Source organism: Atractosteus spatula, chromosome 20, assembly GCF_055471065.1.
Source record: "Atractosteus spatula isolate fAtrSpa1 chromosome 20, fAtrSpa1.hap1, whole genome shotgun sequence".
In the NCBI taxonomy this organism is placed as follows: Eukaryota; Metazoa; Chordata; class Actinopteri; order Semionotiformes; family Lepisosteidae; genus Atractosteus; species Atractosteus spatula.
In genome coordinates, this window is record NC_142725.1 from 14,095,556 (window position 1) to 14,116,522 (window position 20,967).

The 20,967-nt window shown below is 36.1% G+C and overlaps 1 protein-coding gene across 1 annotated transcript in view; it reads left to right on the forward strand.

Annotated features, from left to right (window-relative positions):
* LOC148817599 (MORN repeat-containing protein 1-like) overlaps positions 1 to 20,967 on the forward strand; it is a 73,016-nt gene that overhangs the window by 13,922 nt on the left and 38,127 nt on the right. The window contains exons 7-8 of the mRNA XM_088938494.1: positions 1,255 to 1,381; positions 1,962 to 2,155. Of these exons, the coding sequence (XP_088794620.1) occupies positions 1,255 to 1,381; positions 1,962 to 2,155 (321 nt within the window). The remainder of the gene's footprint in view (positions 1 to 1,254; positions 1,382 to 1,961; positions 2,156 to 20,967) is intronic.

Consider the following 20,967-nt stretch of genomic DNA (forward strand, 5'->3'; position numbering starts at 1 on the left):
TATACTACGTCTTCATTCTCAGTGCAACACCCAGGAAAGCAATAAGATTTCTCAATTTTAAATGGCACAGTGGAATTCAATTCCACTTTCCGTGCATTGCATTTCATCAGTACGTTAGAATTGGGTGAAAGCATATTTTAAACACTTTTTTGCTCTTCTCTTAAAATGCAGCTGGTATAATTGGTACAGCAAGTGAATCATGCTTGTTCAACACTTTTAATATGCTGCAGGTGGTGCATCTAAGATTGTAATTGAAGGAGGAGATATGCTTGAAGTGTTCCAAAGATCACCTTTTACTCTTGAAGTACAACTTCAAAATGAAGAGGGGGAAATCATTACAGGTGAGTTCTTGAGCAGAACCGCTGCATCACATAGGGGAAAATGCCACTACCAAAATAGGATGTTCTTACGGTCTTGTACAGTGTTTCAGTAAATCTAGAGGTTAACTCAAATTTAGCTTTCAAGATTGTAGACATTAACCAAGGACTTAATCAAGTTAAGATATTTTGTCTGCTCTGTTGACAGTGAGGTGATTGAAGAAGTGTAAGGCAAATGTGAACTTGACAAAGTATTTATGGGCTCTTTATATTATCACCTGCACTTCAGTAAAATAGCAAAATTGCAGGACGACATTCAGATTTTAGGGGAATACAGTAGTTTATTTGGTTAAATTAGTCTTTAAACCTTTTTAAAGACGTTTTTTTTGGATTATAAGGGATTGTCTAAATGCAAATTATCTGTGCTTTTTAAGTATCTTGTATCCAAAAGTATTATTGTGAGTTCTTCATACTAAATATTAAATTCAGCAAGGAAAGTTAAATTACATGTCAATTTTATGCTGTTTTTATGTTATTTTTCTAACTGTAGTCTTTTAACATGGTAGTTAAATATGGTAGCTTTTGTAAGCAGTTGTGTGTCTCAGAAAGATAGAAAACATCCCGCATTCTTTCTTAATTGCACTGCACACAGTCGTACTCCTGTTATTTAATTAATGCCCCCCGTTTGTTCTGAAACGTTCTGTTTTGTGTTGTATGAATTCTGCAAGTCAACAAGGCATGGTATTTTAGGAAAGAGAAGGCACTACAGGCATAGTGACTGAGGAACTCAAATCAACTTCATGTGTTTGTAATTTATATGTACAGTTCAATGACAAAACATTGGAATGTATCTAGGGTTTAATGTTGATTCACCTAGGTACTACAATAAAAAGGGAGCTCTGTTTTTCTTTAATTGTACCTCCTCTCTGTTTGCAAGGTGAGAATGGTCGCGTTTTGCAGATTTGGGCTGGTGTTCGCAATGTGGAAGTCCCTCCCACCTCTTCCTGCACCACACTATTAAAGCTGATTGAAGACATAGAAGAGAAACCTGTTCTAACACCATTGTAAGTAAGCAGAGTAGTCTTTTAGATTGATATTGATATCGATCGAATTGATTCCAAGAACCTGAGATTTAAGACATAAGCTTGAAGTTTCTTCATAATCATGTATCTTGATTGAAATTAGGGTTGCATGTAAAATGGTCTCAAATGCCTGAATACTTTTAAAAGTTCCTTTTCATGTTGAGGCAAAGAATGTATTGTTCTATATACTGTAGTTCCAAAGCAAAACAGTGAATGAAGATTACCCCAACTCCAAAGAAACGTCATTCAGTTTCCTTATAAAGGGGTAATGGAAAATAGGTGTGTATGCAATGCGTACATCTTAGTCTGCAGTTTGTGTAGTTTCTTTAATCTGAAGGGAATACTACCCCTTATTATGTATAAGCAGCTTTGATAGACTGATTGAGCACAGTTTAATTTAGAAGTTCAGCCTTCACATTCTGCTATTAAAAATAAGTAATAGGTGGCAGGAGGCAGTGAGCTTATGTATTATGGGACATAAGGGAGGTTAGATTTCTGGCTATGAGCTTATCAGAATTGCTCAAGATACTGAAATGTCAGTTTTCCCTTGCCTTATGCACAGCGGGTTTGAGTGTATTAGCTACCCTTTGATGGAGCGAGTCTTTGAAAGCGATGACTCCAGAGGCTCAGCCCCCCTTGCTGTGGCTAAATCCGGATTTGTGCAGAGGGACTCGCCAATCCCTGAGGGGGAATCGCAGTCTGGAAGTGGATCAGACACCGTGGCACTCGGAGGGGGTACCCCTAGCTACCTGGATGGTGAGTGCAGATAATCACAGTGCTGATTTGTCATGCCCATCTGTTTAAACTTTTTTTTCTCTTCTGTCTGTGCTGATAGCATCCCAAACCCAACAGACTGAAAACTAAGTGTGCGCTAAATTCTAAAGCTGAGCCGGTTATACCTTTTAAAAGAGTTATTTCAAAAAGTATTGGTTGCTCTCATTGGCTGTATTTAAATTCTTAATTTTTTGGTTTAATTTAATTTATAAAATATACAAATATCAATTACAGTTGATGTAATTGGCAATTTGTGCTTTATATACCCCTGTCTTCCACTGATGTGCTAATGTGTTGGTGCTTCAACACGCACAGTAAGATTTTGAGTTTTAGAGCAAGAGAGTCTTTGACATATAGCAAGAACTAAAATATTTTGAAAATCTTGAAAATATTTATAATTTGGTTTGTGCATTTTGACCACTAATCTATTTTTATTCAAAATAGTTTGTAACTCTGGGTCTTTCCAGTTATTAAACCTAAAACATGTTAAAGCAAAGTGTTGCATACTGCTACATGCAAAGCTTTGGTTTATGGTTATTGTTTTCAATACCTTTGGAATGTGGCTTTTAAAAAAGTTAGTCTTATGCATTCTGTAGGAATAGCAAATCACTTTCAAAATTGTTTTATTTGTGAATAATATGGAAAGGAAAGCACAAAGGAATTAGTTTTGCTAAGAATGTACAATATAAACAATCCCAATTCACCATTCCAATATCCAAACAATGAATAATGATTTTTATTTTAACCAGCATTTATTTTTACATAGCCTTGAGTTATAATGTCATTATCAAATGTGACTAAAGATGGGTCACAAGCTAGAATGTTTCTGTTAAAAGTTCTTTAAGAGTATGAATCTCTTATAAAAGTGAAAAGAAGTCCACCATTGGGAGAAATGAATCAAATATGATTTAAAAAAAATGAATGGATTGAATAGCGTGGTTGTCATTGGTTTTTCCAGTTAATTTGTACCATTATTGTAAATACTGAATAACTTGGTCATATCATCAAATGATACATTCGCACCACTGCTTTTAATTGGTTTATATCTTTTCACCAAGTCCTTCGTTTCCCTCAGTTATTGATTCAGGAAGGCCCTTAGTTTGACCCAACAAGTTGCAATCATACTTGTTTGGCAATGAAACATATGTACTAATACAGCAACTTCTCTCATGCTTAATGTGATACCATAAGATGTTCATAAGTGTTTTGAATGATATGAGTGATTAAGATTATTAAAGGCTCCACAGGAAATTAATCTGTGAATGTTAAGCTGATGTTTTTTTTTAACAACAAACATCTCCAGCATACATAAGTGACCCTTGCTTTTTTCATTTCCTTGCTTGATTTGTACAGTTTTTTTTTCTGCAGCACCATCATTTTTATGAATAGCTTAATTTGGACTTTTGCTAGTGTTCTTAAATGGGGCTTAGATGACAATTGATTAAATTAGGTATTGAGCTTGCCTAATCAAGCACTAGACCACCTATGTTATGACTTTTGTTTACAGAGCTCTCCAAAAGTATAGTATAGTATAGTATTGTTGTCAAAACAGTTTAGCAGTTTGTGCTTGTGATCATGAGATTAAGATGAATAAGTAATATATAATGTAAATTTCTTTTGGGGTAATTACATTTGGTGACATTAGAACAAAAACATACTTTGTGGTCACCCCAGTGATTTTAAATGACCATACGAAATTGGACACATTCATTTTACACAAATTTCAGCTCGCAAAAGTATTTTGTTTGATTTACTACATGAAACCAGCAATCCACTGATGTCCCTAAGCTCGGAATATTTTGCTGCAGCCACTTCCCTGGGTCCCACGGGGTTTATTCCCTGTTTCTGAAGTGTTCTGACTTTTTTAGCATGTAAAGTGCATGCTCTATTTGGATTTAAATCAAAAGATTGACCAGTCTAGGGCTTTTTCGCTTTCCTCTCCTGATGAATTCCGTGGCTGCATTGCTCACATGTTTTGAGTCATTGATATGCTGCATAGTAAAGTGCCACCCAATAAGCATTAATTCTTTTTGTTCAACATACTGTAAGTAGACAAAATGTTTCATCCTTCAATAAGGATGGGTCCGACAGCTCCATAAGGGGTCATGCGTGCTCAGGCCATGACAAAATCTTCAGTGTTTCACAGAGGGGGTGGTGTCTTGGGAACATCTGCAATTCCTTTTACCACACGTTTACCTCTTCCATCACTGTGGTAAAGGTTTATTATCATGGCCTCGTCTGTCCATCTAAAGCTCACCTGGCTTGTTTTCGCGCTCGCAAGCGAATTCTAATCTGGGTTTTCTGTTCTTGGTGCTGGTGAGGTGTTTACATCATATGATGCAGCCTGTGTCATTCTGTTGTCCATCTTCTGTGAATTGAGCATTTTGATACCTTCACCCCTGCACCTGCATTAAGGGTCTTAATGATTTCCCTGGCATTTGTTTGGGGTTTTCTGTTATCGCTCTGTCTGGTAATTATTCTTGTGGTTTCTTATTTAGTCTATTGCAGATGTTTAGTTTTGGGATGTCCAATTTTTGTGCTTTGGTTCCAATCTGAATTTCTCTTATCTTTCTGCTTCCAAATTACCTGCTTTTATTTAATGAGAAAGTCTTTCACTTTCGTTTAGACTTTTGACTATGGACTCCAAACACTGAAGTCAAAGCAAGACAGGTTGATAGGAGGTTCACAGCTCTGTGTGCCTAATTACCCAACAATAAACACCTGGTCAACAAGGGACACCTGTCAGCAATTTCTCCTTCAAAATGAAGAGGTTCAACACTATCATTTTGTTTAATTCGCAGTAGACCCGAATTGACTTTATTAAAAATGAAAGACTTAATTGTCCTTCATTCTTTTTCCCCATAATTAATGATTATTTAGAGTTAATAATGAGAGTTCCAATTAAGATTTCACTGTCCAAGTATATTTGGAGGAACCTGTAATTTACCTGGAAATTTTTGCTACTTGTTTCTGTAAATCTATGAGCAATCAACCTTGAAGAGATTTGTCAGTGATATTTAGTTAAATAATATTTATCAGGCTTACCTGGTAAATAACAGTTTGAAAACGAGATGTTAATACTTTTGTGTGTATATGATTGTCTACTCTGTAATGATAGTTTATATGGTTCTGCTATAAAGAGTACTGTCATGATTACCTTGTTGCCTATAGTAAATGTGAATACTGATCAGTATGAATTTGTTGGACACATTTAAAACAAAACTATTGCTAAGATTATATTCATATAGCTCCTTGAGCACCAGTCAGACCATATCTTCAGGGAAGATATGGGTATGCACTCCTGATTTTTAGGCCTCTTGCAGTCTTTTATTTTCTAGTGCACATTGTTTAAATATGACAGAATTGTTAAGGAGAGCAGCTGTGCATCCTACTGTACCCATTTGCCCTTTTCTTATATTTACCTGCAAAAAAGAAAGTATGTCTGTAGTATAACTCAAAACCAATGCAATGTACTGTGGTCAAATAAGAGATGTCATGTACTGTATACCACTTATAACATGTATACCACAAATAACTCTTTTTGGTTAAGAAGTGAGATGCTGGGATTGGAGTAATTGCATTTCTAACATATCCTTATTTCTAATTGCGATGCTGTGCTTGGTTAATAAAGTCTGGGTTCAGACTTCACTGAAAAAGTTGTTTTGCTCACAAACGTTTGTTAATTTAAATATTTCATTTTTGCTCCATTATTCTAACAAGATCTTTCCCTTTAGACCAGTATGTTACCTGTAGAAATGAGTGGTGAAAGCATGTTACTGCTTGGAAGCAGGGTGAACAACAATCCAATTTAAGAAATAAAAATGGTGGGGTTGATTCAGACAACATGGAATACCTCCAGGTCTCAAAGGTTTTTATTGTAAACCACCTTGAGGATTCATAATCTTCTGTATCTGTCTCTTAAATCACTTGTAAATATGACTGCACAGCAGTATTTTTTTTAAATTTCAATCCCTTAGTCAAAAGAAGACCTTCCAGAGAAGAAAGCTCAAGTTTACAAAGGACTTTTCTTGCCTGAAGCCATTTGTAACACACAAAAATCCAATAGGCAATCCATAAATCATGAAAGGATATGATTAAAAGATGTTGTTGGCAGAATCTGTGAATTAATAATACATGTGTATTGAAGATCCATCTCATCAGGAAGACCTCTGAGGGTTTGGTGAGCAGGTACACGGAGAAGCTTTGGACTTGAGAGTCTGGAAGAAGGGCCAAGGGTATTGCAGAACTCCGAAGCTGTTAAGAAAGCACTGACTGTGTTCTCCCCTGGCGTTTCCTCTCACAGAACATCCTGCAGATTCTGAGAGAACCAGTTTTCATTTTAACGTATCGCTGGAGAATTCCTTAACTGAGCAGAAGTTTCATATACTGCACAAAGCTGGCGAGTGGGCAGCCTTCATTTTCCTTGCAGTGTGAGGTGTGGAAGAGGAGTGTCTGGCTGCGCGGAGGATGTTTTTTTTAGCTGTTGCCTCTATTGGAAAGTATGATTTTTAACTACTGAGACAGCATACATAAAGAGTGTTTTTTCAGAATGTTGATGACGATAAGATACTTTTTGACTATTTTACAATACATATATATGAAAGCAGCAGAAGTATACTACTCTAACGACCAAAAAATGCATAAGATCTACTGATTGTGTTAATCACAGAATGGAAGTGCTTTAAACCAACTGCTATTTACACACTTATTGGTAGAAATGACTTCAAGTGTTCCATAAATCATTCACTAAAGGTTGAGTGTAGTTCAGATCCAATCTTAATATCAATTTTCTCACTCAGAATACACGCTGATTGAATCAGTGTATAGCATGCTTAGCTTGTGTAAAGGAGTTGTAAAGAGGTTATTTGCATGTCCATTGTGTTTATAATATATTTTCTATATAACAAACAACAGGTACATACTAAAATATCATATTATATAATGCATACAAATTTTTTAAAATCAGTTTAGCGACCTTGGATCAGATGGCATCTGTTTCAGATTTTGTATTTACTTCTGAAATCTTAGAAAGGAGTGCATGATTTCTCAAAGAATCATTATCATGAAATGTTTTAATTTAATTACGGTTTTAAGTTTTCGAAGCAAATCAATGTGAAACATTCCTCCCACCCCACATTAAAATGATTTATTATGCTTAAATGACTTTTATGGATTGAGAATTATCAGATTTATATTGTTAAAAATTTTATTAGAAATGATTGAGACAATTGTGACCTCTAATGAACCTATATCATAAATGAGTAGTTTTGTTTACCATGATTAGAAGCAGTCCTAGACTTCCTCACCAAAACTAGCATAAGATGCTCTTGAATTAGTGATAATTTCAGTTTTAGACAACTGACACGATTTTCTATGGAAAGGATAATTTTTTAAAGGCTAAAATAACTTCACACATGTATGCGATATGGATGCCAGGTTCGGGTGACAAATGTATATGCAAGTACTCAGTGTAAGCCCTTGCTCATGTTAAATAAGGGAGATGACAGATCTAATTGTAATCGATATCATCAATCTAATCTAAATACCAATTACCTGCTGTCAGATTAAAGTCACTTAATCCTGAATCCCCACCAAGCTAGTTTGCAGTACCTTGCCGTGTCAGAGACTGTTATCATGTTTGAAACGATTACCTCAACAGGATGAAGTCTGATAAATATTTCATATTGGTCTCCATTAAAGAAAAATAAGCACTTCACCTAGAAAGATGAAAGCAGCAGCATTCTTGTTGTCTGCCAAGTTAACGATCGCATACTTAGAGGAGATCTATCACATTCTATGTGGGCAAGTTGTCACGCCTCCGGAAATTATGCCAAACTTAGCTTGTTACTTTAAGATTTTTTTTAATGCAACAGTAGTGTAATATATTGTATTTCTCGGTTATCTTTTTGTTTTGGTTTTCTACCAACTCCCTTTCTCCGTTTCGTATTTTTAACCTTTGGGTAATCCAAAGGTAACTTGAAATACATTTCTTTGCAAGTCTGCCTTGACTTGCCCTTCACTACAGGAGAGGCAGCTGAAAAGATTCTCAGACACTTGGTTTGAAATAAGGAAAGATGTTCACTGAGCAAGAACAACTTGCTGCTTGGATCTATAGCAGTGTAAGAAGGAGTAGTGGTGTTTTGGAACATAAATTCCCAGTGTTATTATTTATTGATTTCTGAGAAGATCTTTTAGATCAATCTCTAGTTTTTATGTGCAAATACTTAGTTACTTCTAGCACCAAAACAGAAGTTTATTCATTTTGATTCTGTTTTTTCTAAAAGGAGCTAATTTAAACTGGAAGGTAATGGGAAATACAGGGTGTGAAGCTTTTGAGTTACTCGTAACAGGATAAGATGTGTAAACTGTAATTCTTTTAAATTTCTGCTATCTCTTCATTATGACTGCAAAACTCCGCTGTTGTGGTTCTAGTTGCTCAGTTCTTGCTACATTTAAGATCCAAGCTTGTTTAAAAACATTGCCTAAATCCTGTTTTCAGATTGGATTCACACCTATGTATGACTATAGAGTAATGAAAAAGAGTAGAGTTGGGTTTTTATCCTTATGATCATTTATAGTGGTACAATGTTTTTACTGTAGTTTGATCGTGGATTTTTCTGTAGTTTCCCATAAATTTGCTACACTATATCATAGGAGTACAATTATCAATGTTTAAAGAATTCTTCCTATGGATCAGCATTGTGTTTCTATGGTCTAGTATAGTAAAAAAATAAACATTATGACAGTCTGAGGTTGTTTAGCTAACAATTAGAAAAGCCAGATAGTTGATGTTCACATCCTTTTTTTCTCTTCAATCACAAGGATGGCCAATGAGTTGAAATCCAGACAGATGCTTCAAAATATTAACTTTCTAGCTCAGCATTCTGTGCAGTATGCATTTTCTGGGATTTTTTTTCTTAGATATCGAAAGACTAGCTTGTGTTGAGGAGATACAGCTACTGTACTTTAGAAATCTGTTAGCGTGCTAACAAGCCCATGTTGATAAGCTACAACGGAAAGGCTCTTATTTTGGGCGCCTGTAGCTATAAGACCCTGACTAAGGTATGGACTTCGGGATTGATTGTCACCCAGTCTTATACTGGTTGTGGTTATTCAATCCACTGTAGCAGCTGCCTGTTCTTTAGCAATGCAAAACTTTTTTTCCCTTTTGAGGGTGAGATCTTAACCCCCTAAATTTGGCAAGCATTCCCAGCTGTTCTAGTATTTGGAGGAAGAGATTTTCACATGTACTGGAGGATTTTAAAGCTTAATTTTTATCCCACATTTCCAGGAAAATTCCCATTTGAGAGACCCTCTCACCTCCATGACTGTGGTGCAATGTATGATATCTAATAATCGTAGAAGACCCAAAGAAGCACGTGTTGCATCTGGCCAGTCTTGCTACTTGATTTAAACCGTGGCAAATATGATTCCTTATTTATTTAATTACTCATAAAGATAGAGCAGTGTCTAAAAGAATCATGCACTTGTAGCAGATTGCTAGTGGCTAAAACGTTATATCTAAATGGATGTATACTTTGATCTCTTACTATTTAAAAGGTACATCTTATGTGAGTCATTGCTGACTTTGTTTTCCTATACAGTGCAGCCAAAGAGCATCTAAGATGAGTAGTGATGAAGGGAGCAGATTAAAGAGATGCTGTCAGTTTGATCCATTCAGACATTTATGTTACTGTACCTTGAAAAGCAGCATGAACCTCAAACAATTTGTGTATTTTATTGCCTGCAAGCTAAACATTTTCCAGTCTTAGCCAATTGGTTAAATTGGCTAGGCTTAAATATATGGGTTATAGTATGTTGAACTGGCAATCAATGCAAGTTCTTTTGACTCCCAATGGTCTCTGCTGAGTTTTTCTGTGAGTTACAGGACATAAATTTCAGCTTCCCTTAAAACAGAAATTATATTTTTAGAGAATTCAGATTTGTTTTAATTGATAAAGAGCAGTAGTGAATCTCCACATTCACTTTTAAGTAAAATCTTAAATGCTTACTTGCACTGATTTATATTAACATAAAATGTTTTCACTTTTGAAACCTGTTAAATTCCCCACTTGAAAAAGGGTCATTTATTACCTTTTATTAAAACATCATCTTCCAGTTTTGTAATTGGATATCATTACAATTATTATAAACTATATATGTTTGGGGTTTTACTATTTAAAAATGTGAAAAATCTTAAATTTGTGGAGGATTTAAAAATTACAAATAGCTTATGATATTCTTTCAATAAATGCACCATCTGAATCTAATGTTTATTTCAATGCCCTTACAAGGATATGAATGCCTCAGTTTATTAATTCTGAAAAACTATTTGGATCTAATTTTAACCTTTATTAGTTGTTGATAGAGATACAATAAAATAGTACACTTTGACATTCTTGTAAATTTTCTATTAAACTAGTAAATCTATATTTACTATCTTTAAGTCATCTTCTTATTTTCTGTCGTGTCTGAGCAGGGTGTTGGTAGTGATGTCAGATCCTATGTCGACATGTCCAGAAATGGTCTAACTGAGTTATCTACAAGGCTGCATTGAGCTCTCTTCCTAATTTAACCATCTGTATGTAATTAGCTTTCTTTGTTATCATTATGTATATATTTTCTGCATCTTTGCATCTGTGTTCTAGAAATATGGAAATATTTACTATCTAGTTATAAATGCTTATTCCAGTATACTGTACTAGATAATCTGTCAGGATGCATACAACTGTTCACACACTTGCAAATACTCATGCTTTCTTACTTCACATAACATGTTAAGGTATGCAAGTGCATGAAAATATATATGAGAAGAGAGAATCTTTCTCTTTCAGTTTCCAGGTGCTTAATCTGAAATATTCTAAGAAAAAGTTTCAGCCTAATCGGTAAAGAACTGTTGGCCTTGATGCTGTGCTTTTTTAAAAGGAGCCCTAGGATTTTTTTTTTGGATCCATTTCAAGTTGTATATTTCAGTCACATTTAAAAGAAATTCTTAAGACGTTGTCTGACCCACTTTTCCCTGTTTTCTTTTCTTTTAGGAAAAACAGATGTTTCAGATCAGATTGGAGAGGGTGAAGCTGCTGCTATTACTGAATCACTTTCAGGTAATTTTGCAAGAGTATGAGTTTTTATTCTCACTACTAAAAGCATGTTTTACGAACGAAAATTAAGATACTAATGTTTTTGTTATAATATTTGATATGAGAACGTGGTGGTAGTTAAATTACCAGAACAATACATCCTGAATTTGAAGTGCTACGTAACTGCTGAGGTTAGATGGAGGTTTTGCTATAGTATTGAGGTTCTATTTAAAGACGGTTTTTATTCAGTTGGTAAAAGAACATAGTGTGGCAATATACATGACCAATTGTATTTTTACATTATGGTAATACTCTTGGTTAGAACGAGCATTTGTCATTCCTTACTGTTCCGTGCGTGCATTAGTTCCAGAATATTCACAGGCACCATATCGTTTTTAATTTTATCGCATGTTGTAAATGGCAGTCTGAGCAAATACAGTATGTACAGTAATCCTTGAGAGAGATGGGTTACTGCTATGCTGTTTCATAGTACTGCTATTCTATGACAGCTGCAGAGGATCCTATGGATGTTAACATGTGCACGAAACATGGAACGTGCCTTCGCAAAATCAGCATACAATATTCTTTGCAAAGAACAGTCTAGGAAGCAAGGACTCTTGCTTTCTTGCCCTTAGAAATTCAGTGTGTTGGACTGCATTTGATTCATTGATGTTTGTACATTTAAACGCACCATTTCCCTTTTTTTACATATTTGCTAATACAGTAACTCGGAGGCAAGTGTCGGGTGTGAAAGCACACTTCACCGCCAGTGCCTGCTGGTACAAATGTAAAGGTCAGGGCCTTCTCTAAGGCTTCTGGCATCTGAGAAATGAGGGAGAGCCCTGTCAGAGGCAGTCAGACATGATGTGCATCTTCTATGCTGTTTCATTACAATTGAAAGAGGCTTTAAAATAGGTATCTGGTATGTTTATGCTGTGGATCCAGAATAATATTATTTTAGTGATTTTTTGCAATTTAATTTTTAAAAAATATATATCTTAAAGGATTCTATAATAATTTCCTTTTTTAAAAAAATAAGATGAGAGTATAAGTTATATATACATATAGTGTGTGTGTATCCTATACATCTTTGAAGCAGCTTGAAACATGTTGGTTTTATTAGACAGCTGTTATGTCTTGACTTCATTAAGATATATGCTTCTATAATCCTGTTTTTTTTCCAGTATCAATATTGTAACATAAAATATTGTTAAACACAGAGATGATTGTGTGAGATTTGCACCCAGATGTAAGAATGTATTAGAATAAATTTAATTGTACAGTATAGTGGTTTTCATGACTTTTCCAAGTTTGGTACAGGTCTACACACCGCAATCAAAAGGCCATCCAAATCCTTTACCTTGTATTTTGCCAGGGGGCTGAACGTTTGTGCTGTGTGCATCTCTTATCTCCCAGCACTGGCTGATTGTCAGGCTGCTCTAAAGTTCAGAGAAGCCCTCAGTCAAGTGGAAAGTAACTGGCGATAATCCATTGCTCTTCATGCTACAAGAGTGGTTTGAAATTTGAAGGTCAGACTGATCGTGTTGGATCACAAAGCAGCCTTGTTAATTTAACTGCCTGCCTCATTGCTTTCCTGTTAAGTTAGGTGAGAAAATTGACCCTTGCTAATTTTCCCTTGCCTCTGCCCTTATTCTTTTAACAGGGTCCCTGCAGTGCGGGCATCACAGCCCTGCCCTTAGAGAGTACTTCATTAAGTTCCCTAACAAAGAATAGGGACATTGTTAATGACCCAGAGCACCTTGTATGCTTAATTATCGTCAAACTAGAAACAAACAGCCATCACTCCTAAAACATATATTTATTACTTTGGTTTGCTTGTTAGCATGGCAGGAAAAAAATATTTGGTGAAGTAGATTTCATAAATGTGGTTTGTCCTTGCATAAGTCATTCATTGGAATTAAATTTAACTCGATACTGCAGCTGGTCTGAAGAACAACTTAATAAAACTTAAATGTTATATGATTGTGATGCCCTGAGTATATTTCTACGATTTACAGAATAATTTAAAGTTCATATTAAAACCCAAGAATGCACTATCAGTATTAAAAATTACAGATGACTGTAGCTCATATCTTTGTTCTTTAGTATTTGTGTACATCTGTCAGCAGCTCACTGTGTTGTGAATATTTCTGTGGACTGCGATGTGTATGTACTTGTAAGAAATCAGTCCTTTTCCCTTCTTTGGGAAAGAATCGGCTCCATTTGAGGCCAAGTATCAGCTGAGGCGGATGTATTCAGCAACTGAAACAATGTATTTCTTTATGGATCTATCTTGAATATTGATATTTAAGTAGAAGCTCTTAAGTGCTGTTACAATTAAAGTAACTAGGATGCTGTTTGTATTGTACAAGAGAACACTTTCACTGAAATTCCAAATCTTAGATTTTTCTTGTTTCCTTCAGCTCTTTTTTCAGCATAATGTTTAACTTGCATGTTTAGACTCAAGTGTGTTTTCGTTATGTCTTTCTCCCTGTACTACCTGAGAAAATGTGCTCACTGTACAGACACGATAGGAGGTAAGCAGTAGTAACAGAGCCTTATTTACAGTAAGTGCCATATCCTGACTTTAAAATGTAAAATTTACAGTTTCTCCATCTAGTTTTATAATATATCTGGTCAAATATGAAGAAAATCCAATTATGTTTTATTGATCATCAAAAATATCTGGAGGCTTTGGCCTTGAATTTACGAGGTAGGGGCTCTGACCTGGCCCAGGCTGAATAAATCAAGGTCATTTTCATCTGGTTTCAAGCGGAAAGCTTCCTGTTTTTTTCAGCAGCATGACCTGAAGTAGTTTGTTGGAGGATTCTCTTGCCCTAATCCCACTGAATTCAACTTCAGTGGCCATAACGATGGCAGTTTGATCCGGTCACCGATACCCTTTACATGGCAGTGCCAAGGCCAAAGTCTGGAAGTTCTCAGGTGATACAGGCATGCGTTTTCCCCACCAAACAATGAAGGTTTCACTGTCCCTATGAAAATGAATTTCTCCATTTGCAAATATAGAGACGTGCAACTTTTTTACTATTGTCTGTGAGAGGTGTTTTTGAAATTAATCTAATAAACTTCAGCAAAAAGAATAAAAGATAGACATAGGGACCTGAATGGAAATTATGAATATATAGAAAGTAGGACTGAAAATGAATCATTTTTATTTGCATAAAATCAATTTTGGATGTCTGGAACACAGTACCAAGCCATGCAGATAAAACTGAGATCCTACAAGAAACAGCTGGAACTGCCTCAATCCATTTCCCTGTGTGCTCTGTCTCATCTCTTCCTTTTATCTAAGTAAGGTTATAAACTTATGATTAACATTTGTGAAGATCCACCAATTACAAGCTTCTGCAGGTTTCGCTTAAGAGTGATTTCTTTGAGGAGACCAGAAGACAGGGATGCAGTGTTAATTGAGATCTACCACATCTCTGGGAGCTTAAGACAGATTGTCATTAAGTCAGTTTAATGAGCCATCCCCTGGATATCAGCACATGGTACAGCAATGCTGTCTTTACCATACAGACTGAGAAACTTTCCTTGTGGCAATGGGAATGTCCTAATACTATGGGAATAAAGCTAGAAAATTTTGGAATGCAACTTCAAAAGTTTGCAGAATACAAAAAAAAAATCAAGCATGTCCTGCAAAATTTCAGCATTATTTGAGCATTAATTAGCTCATTAGATATAAAATTGCAATTGAGATGCAGCAACCAGTTCCAATGTTTTCGCAAGAGTGTAGTGATTAACTACTTAAGAGTCCAGGTCCATGGGTTTTTTAAACTTGTAGCCTTCAGAAACAAGACCAGAGTTCAGGGACTTGTTAAGGTTAGCAACAATTTAGACGAATAGTAGGAAAACTTAATTGTTCCAGACACAGGTTGTTGGTCTCATTTTAACAAACTCAGTAACAGCGGTAATATCCACAGCAGTAAAATGACAGAAACTGAAAGTTGTAAGAGCTGGAGTGGGCACACTTGACACAAGAGCAGAAAGTGAGGTTATCAGCTGGTTATTAATATTTATTTTTGTTGTGAACTTGCATGAACGTCTTACACTGTACACTGTGACACCTCTCGGTCAGGCTGGAATGGAAGAATAGAGCCAAGCTCATGGAGGTGGCTCCGGCTGCCATTAGAGCATCTTTGTAGGCCACGTTGTGTTGTTCTAAGCCTGTAGATGGAACCGCCAGTCCCATCCTCCTCCACAGACACTCATGCTCCTGCCATCGTGAACTGCAGCTCATGTACCTGGAGAAATAAGCAAAAGGAGAGATGAGGTTTAGTGGAAGCTAGACAACTGAAAATTTGTGTACTTTTTCTTTATATAACTATTTTTTTCTGCTAGTCTCCAGTTTCTTATCAAAAAGCACTATAGATCTAATTAAAGATAATTTTTGTTAGGTGTGTAAATTCCTTTATTTCTTCTTTTTCACCTTTGTTAGCCAATTGTGCATCTTTTTCCTGAATTTAAATTAATTGCTTCTTTTGGAGGTGATTTATTCTGGGGTTTTTTGGCTGCTTTTTTATCTTTTTGTTCAGTTCTGCTGCTGCTGCATTATGTGTGTTGGAACGGACATGAATTGATTGACAGGCCAAAAAAAAAGGAAAAACAGCAATATGTAGATGCTCAAAATACTGCACAGCTTAAAACTTTCAGTTTTCCAGCCTTGGACTAACATTGTGTGGGTTTAAAATTTCAGCTGAAAGTATGAGATGAAAAGGGAAGAAGCCAATCCGTCCAGTAGGCATACATTTTATTCACACTTCTGAAGAAGGCTCCACAGCTGAAACGGTTTCTTTTCTTCTCTTTTCAGAATGGAGTAAACCTTTACTTGTTCCATAAATTTGATTCTGTGCACTAAAATAAGTAATTAAGATGAACTATTCTCCAACACTGATGGCATAGTGGTGCAGTGTTTAGCATTGCTGCTTCAAAGCTCTGAACCCTGGGTTCAAGTCCAGACCTAGAGTGATATCTGTGTGGCGTATGTTCTCTCTGTTTGTGTTGGGGTTTTTTTTTTTCTAGGTGCTCTACTCTTCTCCCACAGTCCATAAATATACTGTTAGGTTAATTGGCTTTTGGGGACATTGGCCCTTGTTTGAGTGTGTGTGTGCCCTGTGAGGGACTGGCATTCTGTCCTGGGTCCTGTCCTGGTCTTCTGTCCTACCTTGTGCCTGGGATAGGCTCCAGTCCTCCTTTCTCCCTGAATTAGGAGAAGTGGTTAGAAAACGAATGGATGGATTTTCCAATTTGCAAGGTGATAGCATACTACACAGGTTTTTTTTTCAGATTTTCCTAAATCTTGGGCATCATCTAGAATGTACAGCATATCAACATACAGTACATGATGAGATTTTTTCAATTTTAACAAATATTTTCTAAAGTTTCATATGGGGAAAAATTGTTATGCATGTAATGTTAAACTTCCATTAGCATTTTTCCTTTAGCTTCTCTGTTGAAGTACGAATTGCTTGAAAAAGACTCTTGGTGTATCCTCCCTGTCCAAAAACAAGATTACGTCATTTCAAGATGGTAATACAGCAAGCTGGGGCATTTCAAACCTTGATCAGTAATTGGATTTCTCAATGGCAGGGTATCCAAAGGGAAAGAAAAAAATGGCTTTTAGGCAAACAAGGGAGTGATAACCTCAGCTTACCTTCTTTTATTACTAAGGACAAAATTAAAAACCAGTAGGGGACATTTAATATTAAAATTAATGGTCCATGTTTTTTGCTGGTGCCGAAGGCAATTTGCTGTGTCCCCCTCCTTTTTTAATGCACTTTGCAGTCTATATTCTGCAAAACCTTCCTGTGCCTCTGCAGCTATTTTAACAGTAATGTGATTTAATACCAGTGTGTCCTTGTGGCAAATGAAGTGGGAAGTGCACAGGCAGTTCAAGATCTCCTGGCACTCTAGGATTTATTTGCAGTTTTTGTCACTGTGCTTATGCTTGGGTAGAGGTGCAAACGTATCAGTACAAACACTTTTTCAATAGCCCTGGTGGTTATACCTCTGTCAAGGTGGCTAGGTGGTAAATTCCAATAATGCTTTTCATTTGTTAATTCTTGCTCCTGGGACATCACGCCTTTGAAAAGTCACCTGACAAAACTGCAGTGCTTTGCAAACATTTAAATCATTGCAGCTTTCACATTTTGCTGCTTTAAAGCTTGCGCCCGTGACACTTGAGTAGCAATTAGTATTTGTTATATACACAAGCTACTCCACACATTCAAAGCAGAAAACAAACAAGAAGTAAGTCATTTTTGTATAAGAATTCAAGCCCTTTGCTTTGACAAAACCTAAATCAATTTAGGTGCCCAATTTCCTTAAGCCACACAATTAGTGAGAGTGCTCTGTCTGTGTGCAGGAATAGTAGTTCACATGATGTCAGAATAATTACACCTGTCTGTGTCAGGTCCCTCATGCAGGTCATGCATTTCAAGCAAAGGTTCATATATTAAGACAAGGATCTGAATAACTGATGGACAGAGCTGAAAGGACAGATCAAGAGAAGGGTATCAAATATTCCAAAGACCTAATATTAATTTCTTCTTTGCATGGTGAAGTCCATTAAGAGGTGGAAGGCACCCAGACATGACCAAGATCAAGCTGACCATCCAAATCAAGCAGCTAAGCAGGGAAGTAACTGAGTTGGGATGCTTCCATGAGGCTAACGGCAACTTTGAGTTACAGATTTCACTGGCTGGGATGGAAAAAAATGTCCAAGGGTCACTCCATAAAGGGGGATTGTAGGGAACTGAAAAAAATCTCAAATCCAGAATGAGATTTGCAAGAAAGCATCAAAGTGATACTGTAAACATGCAGCCAAAAGATTGTCAAATAAGACAAAGTCAAAACTATTTGGTCTGAATGCAAGGTGGTACTGTACATCTGATGTAAACCCAACAGAGTGCACCATTTATTCAGCACCATCCCTACTGGCAAATGTGGTAGTGGCAGCATTATGTTCTAGTTCTGCGTCTCATCAGCAGGGACTGGGAAGCTTGTCAAGACTGATAGGAACATAAAGGAGCAAAGTGCTGACAAATCTTAGAGGAAAGGCTGCTTCTAACCTACTGTTTAACTAGAACAAAAATTCACCTTTCAGCGGGACAGTGAGTTTAAAAACGAGACCAAAGTGACCCGATCAAAGTCCTAGCTTGATACATTTGAAGAATTTATGGAACATCTAGAAAACTGCTGTCCATAAGGGATCCCCAAGCAACTTGAGAGAGCTTGAGCACATTGGTCTAGAACAATGGGCAACAATTGCATCAAGAGAGTTTGCAAAATTGGTTGAATGTTACCTAAAAAGAGAGAGAGCTGTAATTACTGTCAAACGTGCTTCCACCAAATGTTGAGTTGACAGGCTTGAATACTGTGAATATGTATGAAATCAAATTATTTAAGGTTTTTTTCTCGACTTATTGCTAACATTTTGCTGTAACATATCTTAATTGTTGAAAGTTTTCAGCTTGACTAATAGGTTTTAAAAGTATCCATCATTTTGGAGTTTTACAAAATGGGACACCATAGGAAGAGTGAATACTTTTGCAGGGCCTTGCATATTTGCAAAAAAAATTTTTCCATTATTCTAAGCAACTCCATTAATGGGGTTTGAACTATTTTTTTTTTACATTTTCAATTTTTAAATTTATATTGTGCTCTCCAAAGCATATTGGAGCACAATAAGATTTATGCTTTTTACATATTGTTCTTTGCACAACAAAAAGTATTTTTTTTTACAGAATAATTTTGATTGATATGCTGCAATAGATCTTTTTCTTTTTTACTTTTAATGAATAGCTTCATATCTTTTTCTTCAACACTTGTGACTGATGGGTTTAATTTAAATTGGTATGGGGCAGGAATGCATTTTGATTTGAAGCCCTTCTTGGTCTTATTAGCAACTAGTTATTGTTTCACCAGTGTGGGGGACTTTTTTCCATTCCTTGTTTATGGCTGCCTTTTTGGGAAAATATCCTCTGAGATGTTACATTAACGGTGAAGAAACTACAGTATATACTGTAAACGGATGACTGGAAAGAACCCTCTGGTGGATGGCAAGCCCCCAAGTATTGCCAAAGAATCAAATGCATGTGAAGCATCCTGCCTGGCCTCAGAAATTCAAGGTGATGTCCAAGTGTAAGATAAGGAGATCTTTACAATTGGATCTACATCTTACTTAGAACCCATAACTCTGTCCAGAACTGAAGAGGAGGTAAGTTAGCTTATTCAAAAAACCCGAATTTCTACAGTCAAGTCCTTTTATCTTCTGATCAGCATGTTAACCTTCCATATTCATAACAATATTGATACAGCAGGGTGCATCAGATTTAACGATGCTTTTCTTAACCTTTGGTTTACAGTTTCTGTTCGTTCCTCGTCTTAGAATCTCTGTTCCTCGGAAATCAGTCTTAAATTACAATGAAGTATCTGATTACATATTTCTGTGAACTTTAGTAAAACAGAGACGGGGGTTCTTGCTAGTTAAGTAAATATTGTCTTGCTCCAAGTTGCTCTGGTCTTTCATCTTTGAGCCTTGTTTCTGCTCGTTAAGATTCTCTGTAGAGGAGATCAAAGATGGTCTTTATGACACCAGAAGTCCTTCAAGAGAAATTTACTGGTTTCTCACTCTCAAAGCTGGCGGTTAAGAGATGAGCTGCTGGTATAGGTAGAAACAATTCTTGAATCTCATTTAATTGACATCAGCTTTTCACTAAATTAAAAGGCAGAATTAACCGCGGATTGTTACTGTATAAGGTTTGATGGGGTGGACGTCTTTTTAGAAAACAAACAAATGCAGATTGAATTCATTTCAAATACTGTACAGTGTAATGAACTTTAAAGTGTTTCTGTCTAATAAAAAGGTAACTTGACAATTTCTTAGACAAAATGTACATGAATGATGAATAGTGCAGAATCCAATTATAAAAAAAAAAAGAAAGAAAAACTAATGTCTGCTTCACATGAGGCATTATCTCATATAGAGATCTGCTTGTCGGGGAGAATAACTAGCAAAACTAAACTGTCGATGACTCCGGCAGGCTATAAAAACAGAGCACATTTCTTTCTTCCCCCAATGCTGTCAAATGTGAAGATTAAGGCGTGTGATGTTTGATATATTTATTTATTCAGTTTTAAGACGGAGGCCTTATCTGAAATTATTATTTTTTTGCTTCTTTCCGACTTTTTTTTAAAAAAAGTGCTTGGAATGCAGCACAATCAGTCCTTTTGTTTCCCTGTTTTATTTCAGTTCAGTGTTCAGTGTTAATCTGATAGCGCAGAAAATATCAGTCTTTAAAAAGAAAACCACAATCTTGTCTGTAGAGTATGCATATAGAACATGGGAAATGTCAAGATTATTTCTTTTGGTAAAATAGAAAGAACAGGTGATCATTTCTCAGAGGCAGATTGCTATAATGCACGTTTCAATTTCTTTTGATAACATCTTTTCCTGTAAATATCATATTTACTGAATTACAGTTATCTTTTTGTGCAGTTTATCAGTCTTACTCGAGAACTGCAGCAAGGTGAATCACCTCTCCTAGTGTCAATGTACCAAGTGCTAATTTGACTGGGGCATCCATAAGAAAAGAGAATAGAAAAACACTTTACTAAGTAACGGACACTCTTCTGTGTGTTTTGATGAACTCCTTGAAGAAAGATTGCCTCCTTATCCCTCCTAGTTTTGCA